We start from the raw sequence: 12,118 nt of genomic DNA, 5'->3' as shown, positions 1-12,118 counted from the left end.
AATTTTTTTCCTACCTTTGTTGCCTGGTTTCTGCTTTCCTCATGTTCTCATTCAATTCCTTCCATCCACTATCTCTCTTCTCTCTGCGTCTTCCATTTGCTCTGTTACTGTGCCTCTCCCTTTCTCCCCCCTTCCAAATTGGTCTGGCACCCATCTTCTTCCCTCCGCTCCCCCCATAGTCTGGCATCTCTGTCTTCTTCCCTGCCAGCTTTTAATTCTCATAAGAGTACCAAATAAAATAGTATCATAAGATAAAGCCACAACAACAAAATAATTAAAAAAAAAAAATTGATTTTAAACATTTAGCTGCACAGTCTAATTGGTTGCTAGATCAATATTTGCATATTAATAAAGCTTTTATACATTTAAAATGTTTATCTCTGCCTTTGATTTCCGATTTGCTTTCATTTCTCACCTCTTGAAGCTCATGTTTTTCCCATAGCTGGCATTATCCACTCAATACTGTACTCATGTATTAGTAATTAAATGCTTACCGTCTGTTTTTCTCTCTCTCTCAGTTTCACCATAAGGATTTCTGAATGTCTCTTGTCATCTCAGGTAAGCTTTCATGTGGTCATGGCATATGAAGTAGAGAGTTGCGCGGGGACAGAAATCCCACCCGTCCCCACCCGTCCCCGCCAAAATCCCACCCATCCCCACCCGTCCCCGTGAGGAATCCCTCCGTCCCCACCCGTCCCCGTGAGGAATCCCTCCGTCCCCACCCGTCCCCGCGAGGAATCCCCTCCGTCCCCACCCGTCCCCGCGAGGAATCCCCTCCGTCCCCACCCGTCCCCGCGAGGAATCCCCTCCGTCACCATCCTTCCCTATAAACTTCAGAAATAGTTATTTTATTTAATTATGCTACTGAATTAAAGGCTCTGGTAGAGACCCATTTACAAATAAGCAAAGAGACTATTAATTTGGAAATATTAATTGGGAAGAATACATACTTTGTAAATGGGTTTCTACCAGAACCTCTAATGTAAATATAAAATATAAATACTCAGCTGATGAGAACCCACAAACTGTCAGCTGAGGACTTCCTTTGCAGTTGGCCTGGGGTCCCTTTTGCCAAGCTTGGCAGGCAGCAGTAGCGTCCCTGAGTCACAGATGCTGGCACCTCAGTGGCTCATGGATGCTGCCAGCGACTGCTGCGCTTGGTGGAGGGGAGTTCTGACCATCTCTAGAGGAGGTCCTCTGCTGGCGGTGCTTGGGGATCCCCACCAGTCACAGCAAGGGCCAACAAGTACTTCAACACTGTAGAAATAAAACCAGAAATGCATTTCCTTTTCTTTTGAACACAAAACAAAGATATCTGCCATATACATTTCCCAAGGCAGATGACTCTATGCAATGTCACCTCGGTAACAAAATACAAAAATAGACAAATACACCCCCTCCCTTTTTACTAAACCACAATAGTAGGTTTTAGCACAGGGAGTTACGCTGAATGCCTCGCGCTGCTCTCAATGCTCATAGGCTCCCTGCGCTAAAAAACAATATTGCGGTTTAGTAAAAGGGAGCCATAGTGCAAAATATAGACAGCAGATATAAATTCTCAAAACAGACACATTTTGATCACTAAATTGAAAATAAAATCATTTTTCCTATCTTTGCTGTTTGGTGATTTCATGAGTCTCTGGTTGCACTTTCTTCTTCTGACTGTGCATCCAATCTTTCTTCCTTTCTTTCAGCCTCCTGTATGTTTCCTCTCCTCCAGACCTCATTCTCTCCCCCAACTTTTTCTTTCTGTCTCCCTGTTCCCCCTTCTTTCTGTCTCTCTGTCTGCCCCCTTTCTTTCTTTCTCCGTGCCCTCCCCCAAGCCACTCGGTTTGCTGCCACCGCCATCGGGGAATAGTCCCCAAGCCACCGCTGTCCCAAGCTTTCCCTGCAGAAGCGTCGCGCTGACCAGCATTCCGCTCCCTGACGTCAATTCTGACGTAGGAGAGGAAGTTCCAGGCCAACAAGGCATTTCTCCTCATTCCATCCAGCCTGAGCCCCATCTCTCCTTGATCCAGCATTTCCCTTCTGTGTCTGTCAGAATTACCATTCCACCTATTTTCCAGCATCACCCTTCTTTGTGTCCATCTCACCTATATCCCTATCTCACCACTTTTTCAGAATCTTCATTTGTCTCTGTCCTTGTCTTTACCCCATATTCACCATTTGCCCTTTCAATGTCTTTATCTCCCCCCCACATACACACACTTTTTCAGCATTACTTCTATGTCTCTATTTCACCTCCTCTTCATGTCCCCTCTGTATCTCTATCCTTATTCAGAAGGTCCTGCTTACCCTTTCTCTTCTTTGTGTCACTATCTCCATTTTCAGCTTTCCCCCCTTTTCCTTTGTTACTGCACCCTGTAGCCAGAATCTTTCCACCCTCTCTCCACTCCGGCCCAGCCCAGTATGAAATATTTCCTTTTGTTTCTCTCCCCTCTCTCTTCTCCTCCCTCACCCACGAGTCCTGCATCTGGCCCTCTCCCTTCTACCTGCACCTGGCAACACCCCCCTGCTCCGCGGCTCTCTTAAGCAACTCGTCAGCAGCGGTGATCAAGACAAGCTGCCGACATCGAGGCCTTCCCTCTACGAGTCCCACCTTTGTGGAAAAAGGAAGTTGAAACAAGCGGGACTCGCAGAGGGTAGGCCCCGACGCCAGAAGCTTGTGTCGATCGTTGCTGCTGAGTTGCCGAAGAGAGCCGCAGGTAGAAGGGAGAGGGAGATAGGAAGGCTGTAGAAGCTCCGGAGCATGACACCGAACCCGGCCAGGATGATTTCTTTTTCAGGCTGCTGCTGCCGCTGCCATCCCCCACCCGAAATGACAAAAAACAGCCTAATGCCCGCGTCGGGAAATAGCCATGCTGAGCAGTGAGCTCAGCACGTACACAGATGAAAGCCTTGCTTGCTGATTGGTCCGGCGGCACGGTGGGGCGGGGCCGCCGGACCAATCAGCAAGCAAGGCTTTCATCTGTGTACGTGCTGAGCTCACTGCTCAACATGGCTATTTCCCGACGCGACGCCAGACTTGTAAGCTGCATGCTTGCATCGCCAGAATTTAGGTAGGTTGTTTTCATCCCCGTGGGAGTCCCGTGGGCAAGGGGGCGTCCCCGTGGGAGTCCCGTGGGTCAGGGGGGCATCCCCGTGGGAGTCCCGTGGGCCAGGGGGCGTCCCCGTGGGAGTCCCGTGGGCCAGGGGCGGGACCCGCGGGATCCCCGCGGGACCCGCGGGATCCCCGCGGGACCCGCGGGATCCCCGCGATCCCCGTTCCCGTGCAGACCTCTAATATGAAGCTTATATCTGTCATAGGAAGTCATACAATGACAGACATGAAAATCGTGATTTTTCATTAAGTAATGTAATGAAAATGGAGTTCCTTTTTTATAAACTGATGCCATGAAAATGTCATATTGGTTTATATTTACTTGACGGAGTCTGAAGTTGGCAGTGGAAGAGAAGGGTACGGATTAGAGAATGACACGGTGACAAAATTCATCACTGTTCCCGTCCCCGCGGGAAACCATCTTCTTGTCATTCTTTAAGGAAAGAGGGAAGAATCAGAGTATGAATGGCCACAACCAAAAACACAAGCTTTGCTTTAAAGAATGCTGGTGTAGAAGGATCGAGGTTGAAACAGACACTACAGAATGACAGTCTCTGGTATCCAGAGTAGATATTGTGATGTCATAATGCCTCATTCCACCAGTGCCTAAGAGCCAATCACATCAGTGATGTCACAATGGCTTCATTATCCTTGGCTCACATAAGAATCAGAGTATGAATGGCCACAACCACTGACCCGCAAGCTTTGCTTTTTAAGAATGCTGGTGTAGAAGGACCGAGGTTGAAATAGACACTAGAAAATGACATGGGATTATTTCCCGCGGTTATCCGCGGGGACGGGAACGATGATGAATTTTGTCACCGTGTCATTCTCTACTACGGATAAAAGGGGCTCGCCCGACAAGCCAGCTAGGCGTCTATACTGGCCTATATTTCACACACCTATACAAAACTGTAGGCACGATTCTATTAGGCGTGCCTAGCGGTTGATTGACAATCTTGCGCCTGCCCGCCTACAATGCCTGATTCTATAAATGGCACCATTTATAGAATCAGGCGCTAATGTTGGTGCCAGTTTCGAGCATTGGCCCCTTTAGGCGCTTGCTTACCCAGTTAACGGACTGAATATCGTCGCTAACCAATTAACCGTCATCTCCAGCCACAGACTGACCTGGCACTAACCCAGAGAATCGCAAACTGTGCAACGTGGTGAGATGCCAGGTGTGCCACCAGGGATTGAAGGACATATAATGCATACCATGTGTCACTTCTGGCGACGGTGCCTCTCCTCCTCTCTGCCACCCATGCGAACCTCGTCTCGTTTCCCCTGTGCTCGGAGCTGTGTCTGGAGGGCCTCCGGGCACGCACACACATGCGTGTAACATCATCGTTTTGATGTCCACGCGTGTTCGGAGGTCCTCCAGATACAGCTCAGGGCAAATGAGACGAGGTGGGGTTGTGGCTGTGCCACAGAAAAACATTTGCGCTGTTAGTGTGCCAGAGCAAAGAAAAGGATTGCGGGACCTTGCACTAACCAGACAGTGCTGTAGCAGCCAGAGCCTATATTCAGAGGCACTGCCCAGTTAAGTGCTGTTGATGTTCAGCAACTGGTCCTTTCAGCATGGTCTAGCCAGGGGTGGGGAACGAAGGCCACAATCCAGTTGGGTTTTTAGGATTTCCCCAACGACTATGCATGAGATCTATTTGCATACATGAAAAAGGACATAGTACTACTCGAAAGGGTCCAGACAAAAATGGTTAAGGGACTGGGGGAGTTACCATACAACGAGAGGCTAGAGAAACTGGGCTTCTTCTCCCTTGAGAAGAGAAGACTGAGAGGGGACATGATCGAAACATTCAAGATATTGAAGAGAATTGACTTAGTAGAGAAAGAGAGACTGTTCACCCTCTCCAAGGTGAAGAGAATGAGAGGGCACTTGTTAAAGTTAGAAGGAAAAAGATTCCGTACAAACCTAAGGAAGTTCTTCACCCAGAGAGTGGTGGAGGTCTGGAACGCTCTTCCGGAGGCTGTTATAGGGGAAAACACCCTTCAGGGATTCAAGACATGGTTGGATAAGTTCCTACTGGAACAGAACATACGCAAGTAAGGCTAGACTCAAATAGGGCACTGGTCTTTGACCTAAGGGCCGCCACATGAGCGGACTGCTGGGCACGATGGACCACTGGTCTGACCCAGCAGCGGCAAATCTTATGTTACATTACATTACAGATTTCTATTCCGCCATTACCGTTGCAGTTCAAGGCGGATTACAAAAGATTTAAGGTTGGTCTGTTACAAGAAGGGAACAGTGGGTCATGACTAGTGAAGAGGGCGGGTATTCTCAGGAAGTAAAGAAGAAGATAGGAGGAATGAGGTAATCGTGATGTTAAGACTTAATCAGGTCTTTATTTCTTTTCTGAATAACCTGTAGTCTGTGGTTGTTATCAGCCGATTGGAGATTTGGTTATCCAGTTTCGCTGCTTCGGTGGCTAGGAGACCGTCGTAAAGTTTTTTTCGTTTAACTTCTTTGATGGGTGTGTGTGTGAATGGGGTGTGAGATTTTCTATGTCTGGTTGAGGTATTATGGATGAGTTGGTTGTTCAGGTAGGTTGGGCTGTCACCGTTTATGGTTTTAAATAGCGTGCAGTAAAATTTGAAAAGTATTCTTTCCTGGATTGGGAGCCAGTGTGAGCTCATGAAAGCTTCAGTGATGTGGTCGTGTTTTTTTAGAGAGTAGACGAGTCTTAGTGCTGTATTTTGGACTGTTTGCAGTTGTTTGATCATTGTTGCAGGGCAGGGGAGATAGAGGATGTTGCAATAATCCAATATAGCTAGGATAAGGGATTGAACTATGAGCTGGAATTGTGCTCTTTCAAAGAATTTACGTATTTGTCTTAGGTTCCTCATTATGGTGAAACATTTCTGAATTGTTTTGTTTATTTGAGATTGCATGGTGCATGTTCTTATGTTCATGCACTGCCTCCATTGTATGCAAATAGATCTCATGCATATTCATGGCAGAAATCCTGAAAACCCCACTGGATTGCGGCCTTCATTCCCCATGGCTGGTTTAGGTGAACAGAACCCTCTCTGCCTGCTTAAACCATGCTGAATTTTGATCCCTAACAAAGCTGGCATTAGTGAGAGGTAAACAGGGCAGCTGCACTGGACCTCCCAGCTCCCTGCAAGCTAGGATATCCTTCCCTTCTCTCCACCCTGATCTGAAGCCCACTTTCCTTCCCCTTTTAAAATGTACAGGAGTTGCTGGTACAGCAGCGATTCTCCAGCACAGCCCGCAGCCTCCTCAGTGCTGTTCCTCTACCACAACCACCCTTCTGACACAACTTCCTGTTTCTGCTTTGGGCCACAGGCAGCACTGGAGAATGACTGCTGCATAGGCAACCCCTTTCCATTTTAAAAGGCAAGGAGGAGCGGGCTTCGGACTGGGGTGGGGGAGAAGGGAAGGATATCCCGGCGTAGAGCAGCTGATTTTGAAATGAAGAGAAAGATGCTGGATGGGAGGGAATTTGGGGGACTCACAGGTGGTGGGAAGAGAGGAAAGGAGGAGGATGGATGAGAGGGCTGTTGGGAAGCAGAAGGGACAGACGGTGGACCTGGGGGTGGTGGGGAGGGAGAGAGAGATACTGGATGGATGGGCATTTAATAGATGGGGAAGTTGGTGAAGAAAGAAGAAGGAAGAGGATTGGGGGCCTCCTCCTTAATTTCTGCCCTGGGCCCCAGCATGTCTAACCCTAAGATCTTCACAAAGGTAAATATTTATGGCCGCAGAAGGTGAACACGAGATATTACCTGATTGTATGACACAAAAAAAATACGTAGCTGAATACGTAGGGCTACTTTTACTAAGGTGCGCTAGCGACTAGCGTGCGGGGCCATTTAGCGCGTGCTATTCCGAGCGTTAGGGCCCTAACGCACCTTTGTAAAAGGAGTCCATAGTTCAAAAGAAAGTAAAGAATGAAGATCCTGGGAGCAGCTATAAATTATTTTGCTAGTTTTGCAGCCAACGCAAGAGAGGCAAGTCCAGCTGCAGAACTAGGCAAAAGAAGCCCAGAGCTAGGTTAACACTGGAGTAGGTGCACTGATATTCTGCTTTCTTTCTTCACACAGGCAGTCTGACTTTCACTAATACCTGGTGTGTCTCCTTCTGTACTCGACTCTGACATGAAAGAATTGAAAGCAAGAAGATGTTAACAGGTCCAGCCAGTTCTACAATGTGGTTTTCTTTTTCTTTTTTGTAATATCAGCCCCCAAAACACAATGTTCTCTTTTCCTTCCTCCCTCTTGTTATTGAAAATCTGATGTATGCATGGATTGCTTTTGGGATGAATAAAGAAAAGGTCATCCTTGCTTTGCTTTGGTATCGTGTATACAATAAAGGGAAAACAAGCCACGGACTAAGAAAAATACATAGGAGGGGATGCTGAAAAGTTCTCAGCCCAATCAACCAACTTCCTAAATTCTGAGCCTTATTTTGCCACTGTAGCTGAAGAGTGTTATCTTGTTTCTTTAAGTGCCAATTTGCAGAAACAAAATTCTTTGTTTTGACATTGTTTTAGATCATTCATTGAACCGTATCCAGGTCATTCTCTTCTTGGTTGGGCTGAGAACTTTTCAGCACCCCCCCCCCCCTCTGCAGTGTGAAGACTTTCAGTCTCTGGTATCCAGAGCTGAGATTGTGATGTCATAATGCCTCAATCCACCAATAAGAGCCAACCTCACCAGTGATGTCACAATGACTTGATTGTCCTATACTTGGCTCACTTTTATTACTCACAAGGGGGGGCTGAAAAGTTCTCAGCCCAATCAACCAACTTCCTAAATTCTGAGCCTTATTTTGCCACTGTAGCTGAAAAGTGTGTTATCTTATTTCATTAAGTGCCAATTTGCAGAAAAGAAATTTTATGTTTTGACGACGTGTCACATCATTAATTGAACCATATCCACGTCATTCTCTTCTTGGTTGGACTGAAAACTTTTCAGCACCCCCCTCGTACTCTGCATTAAGTTCTGCCTTGCATAATTTAGCAACAAAGCACAATGCGTCAGGTAAGGTTGTGATAAAGTAAATTAGCAGCATTTTCAGTGGTTTATTTTTCAGCTTACTTTTTAAGAGCTGTATTCCTCCCCCCATATTGATTTCTTTGTAGTTTTATTTATTTGGGGGGGGGGGGTGAAATTTGAAAAGGAGGGATAACAAATTTTAATAAATTTGAAACTTACCACAACTTGTGCTATTTTAGCACAGGTCCCATTTTATTTATTTATTTAATTTGATTCATATCCCGTCCTCTCCAAGGAGCCCAGAACAGGTCACATGGTAACATACATAACAGCAAACTAGACACATAACAATTAACAATAGGGAACAGAAGACTAAGGCAGGGGTGGGCAATTCCGGTCCTCGAGAGCTGGAGCCAGACCAGGTTTTCAGGATATCCACAATAAATATGCATGAGATAGATTTGCCTCTCAAGGAGGCAGTGCCTCCAAATCCATCTCATACGTATTCATGCTGGAGATCCTGAAAACCTGACCTGGCGCTGGCTCTCGAGGACCGGAATTGCCTACCCCTGGACTAAGGCAATAGGGCAGGGGTAAGGAACTCCGGTCCTCGAGAGCCGTATTCCAGTCGGGTTTTCAGGATTTCCCCAATGAATATGCATGAGATCTATTTGCATGTACTGCTTTCAATGCATATTCATTGAGGAAATCCTGAAAACCCGACTGGAATATGGCTCTCGAGGACCGGAGTTCCCTACCCCTGCAATAGGGTGTGTATAGTTCAATTGTTCTGGATTAACAGACATTTGGAGCCTGAATCATGCACAGGGAGAGAGTCAGTTGGGCATTTATTAAGGATACAGTGGTTTGGGAGTAACAGTCTGAATGCTAGCATGCCCTGAGAAGTCGGGTGAAGGGGTAGGTTTTTATTGCTTTCTTAAAGCTCAAAAGTCCATCAAGGGATTTGATGTTAGGAGGTAGCAACGAGACCTAGTTACTAATAAACTGGGTTGACAGTAACATTATAACATAGTACATGACGGATATTTCTGCCATAGACGTCTGCCTGGCACTATCATTACGTTCCAACTCCTGGAGTACGCTCACTCCGGCCTTTCTAAACCATCCCAAATTATTGTAGCTCCCGTCAAAGCCCTCCCCAGCCCATCACAACCATATAGTCATATACGGTATACTGATCATGCAAATGGGCTCCGTTCCAGCCCCAGTTCTTCCATGTTTACCTTTCACTTTCTGATTAAAGATCCTCTGTGTTTCTCCCACGCCTTTTTGAATTCTGTCACCGTTTTGGCTTCCCACCACCTCCCTCTCCATGGAAAAGAATTACCTACCATTACTCTTAAGTCTACCGCCTCGTAACCTCAATTTATTCTCTCTAGTTTTATCATAGTTCCTTCTCTGGAAAAGATTTGGGGCTCCTTTTACAAAAGCGCGTGCCACACACGCTACTGCCTCCTTTTAAGCAGGCAGTAATTTCTCGGCTAGCTATAGTGCACGCTAATCTTGTGCGTGCGCTAAAAACACTAGCACACCTTAGTATAAGAAGCCCATGGTTCTGTATTAATATCTATCCCATTCCCTAAACTATACTACACCATTCTTCTTGTAACTCCTCTGGAAATGTTCTTCTTGTAACTCTTCTGGAAAAGTCCAGAAGTCTCTTTGTAATCATCCTGGAAATGTCCAGATGTCTCTTTTGTAATCTGCCCAGAACTGCAAGGTTGAGGCGGAATAGAAATCAGTAATGTAATATAATGTAATCTATTAAGTAAAATAACCCTTCTTAACTATAGCCCCTACTGATAACATCTCTTATTGTCTTTGACGAATACAATGCTACCTATATTAAAGTTTTTTCAGCCTGCTAATGCACCACTTGGTTTCTTTCTTTAAAAAGTATGAGCCTGTATTTATGGAAGCACCGAGCATGTTTCAGTGGAAAAGTTCTACTCGTCAGATCCTGTGGAGGGGTAGATTCAAGACAAATCTAAGGAGGAATTTCTTGGTAGATGGAATTAATGAATGCAAGGAGCAACTGCTTTCCATTGAAGGCAGAAGGGGTGAAAGTGTCAATAGATTTCAAGAACACATGGGAAAAGCACAGAGGAATCCTCCTAGTGGAGGGTTGGAGGTTCTCAGAGAGAGCTACCGCATATTAACCATGAATAATCATAAGATATATTTGCATAAGTGGAAAATTTTGTAGAGCTTGGTTATTCTGAAAAGAAACCAAACCTGTTTATGGTCTTCGAGAACTGGTTGAGAACCCCCCAAAGTAGAATTGGTAAGATTGCCAGAATAGTCAAATGAGATGGGCTTTGTCATCATGTTTAAACACATGCCATTAAATTCATCTTATATTTGTCTTCTAAACTAGGAGCACCAATGACATTAGTTACAGTACCAATTCTGTCTTGAATGAAAAATTAAGAAAGGATATAAATATATGAAAAAGCTAAGCATGGATTGCACTAAGAAAGCAAGTTATGAAAGCATAGTTTTACTGTTTGGAGCATCTCAGCCTACTGGTTGGAACCTCAGGGAACAAGAAAAGTTGGGATTCAGATCCTATTGATGCTTCTTATGACCTTAATCAATTAACCCTCCATTGCTCCAGGAACAGAATTAGATAATATTTATTTATTGGATGGAAGTACTTACTGTCACTCATAAAACTCTTGTTAGTTTGCTAATGTTAAATCAAATCTTAGGGCATATTGTCTTCTCTTATTCCATATGTGTTCCATGATTATCGTTGTTTGAGGCTTGATTCAATAAGCTTTTTCCCCATATGCGAGGGGACGCTGAAAAGTTCTCAGCCCAACCAAGAAGAAAATGATGTGGAGCCATAAAACTTAAGTTATTCCACACTTTTCATTTCAATGATATGACATGAAAAGTGTCAAGAAAACTGTGGAATAACTTCTAAGTTTCATGGCTTCACATCCTTCTCCTCTTAGTTGGGCTGAGAACTTTTCCACGGCCCCTTGTATGTTAGCCACAGAAGAGGAGGAATGCCTTATGTAGAGCTCCTTTTGCAAAGCCATGGTAGAGGTTTCCTTCGCGAGCCGACAGGGTAAATGCTCCAATGCTCGTAGGAATTCTTTGAGCGTCAGAGCATTTACCTCACCAGCCTGTGGTAGAAATATCTACTGCAGCTTTGTAAAACCAGGGTTAATTTGCCTCTCTGTGGCCCCTTTTTACAAAGCCAAGGTAGCGATTCTCCTGCCGCAAATGCACTGAAACCTATAGGAATTGATTGGGCTTTGCTGTACTTATCACGGAGGAATCACTACTGCAACTTTGTAAAAGGAGCCCTTTATTTGTACCAATCACCAAGATGTCATAGAGCAGTGGTCTCCAACTCAAACCCTTTGCAGGGCCACGTTTTAGATTTGGCGGTACTTGGAGGGCCGCAGAAAAAAATAGTTAAGGTCTTATTAAAGAAATGACAATTTTGCATGAGGTAAAGCTCTTTATAGTTTATAATTCTTTCCTTTTGGCTAAGTTTTAATAATAATATTGTAATTTTTAGCTAAAGAGACATATGATCAAGAAACTGATTTATTTTACTTTTGTGATTATGATAAACATACCCAGGGCCTCAAAATAGTACCTGGTGGGCCGTATGTGGCCCCCGGGCCGCGAGTTTGAGACCATTGTCATAGAGGTACCTGATGTTATAAATATGGTTACACTGCAAGGAAAGCAGTATTTTATTTTTATTTTTTTTTCGAGTCGTAACTTGAAAAATTTCTACAGGAGCACACTTCTTGAAATACGACTGGGTTATAATTTAGATATGGAGTTTATAGAAGTATTTTGAAGCCCAAGATAAATATCAAGGGTTTCCCCCCCCCCCCTTTATTTCATAGTACCTATTTTTACATCGCTATCCTGCTTTCTTGATGTGGGCTAAGATGTTTAGGGTTTCTTCTTGTTATTTTCTTTGACTGTTGATTTATTTGACAATGGAAACATTGCTGTAATTTTCCTTACTGACTGTGGGAAATG

At 44.8% G+C, this 12,118-nt stretch overlaps 1 protein-coding gene across 3 annotated transcripts in view; it reads left to right on the top strand.

Annotated features, from left to right (window-relative positions):
• The window catches only part of MYBPC1 (myosin binding protein C1), a 216,669-nt gene extending 209,240 nt beyond the window's left edge, over positions 1 to 7,429 (top strand). For all 3 annotated transcript variants that reach the window (XM_033952331.1, XM_033952330.1, XM_033952329.1), the window contains 2 exons: positions 519 to 558; positions 7,190 to 7,429. In XM_033952331.1, the coding sequence (XP_033808222.1) occupies positions 519 to 529 (11 nt within the window). In that variant the 3' untranslated portion in view covers positions 530 to 558; positions 7,190 to 7,429. The remainder of the gene's footprint in view (positions 1 to 518; positions 559 to 7,189) is intronic.
• The last annotated feature ends 4,689 nt before the right edge of the window (positions 7,430 to 12,118 follow it).

The sequence above is a fragment of the Geotrypetes seraphini genome, chromosome 7, assembly GCF_902459505.1.
Source record: "Geotrypetes seraphini chromosome 7, aGeoSer1.1, whole genome shotgun sequence".
Taxonomy (NCBI): domain Eukaryota; kingdom Metazoa; phylum Chordata; class Amphibia; order Gymnophiona; family Dermophiidae; genus Geotrypetes; species Geotrypetes seraphini.
The sequence above is the reverse complement of the archived record's forward strand: the minus strand, read 5'-3'. Positions and strand labels throughout refer to the sequence as shown.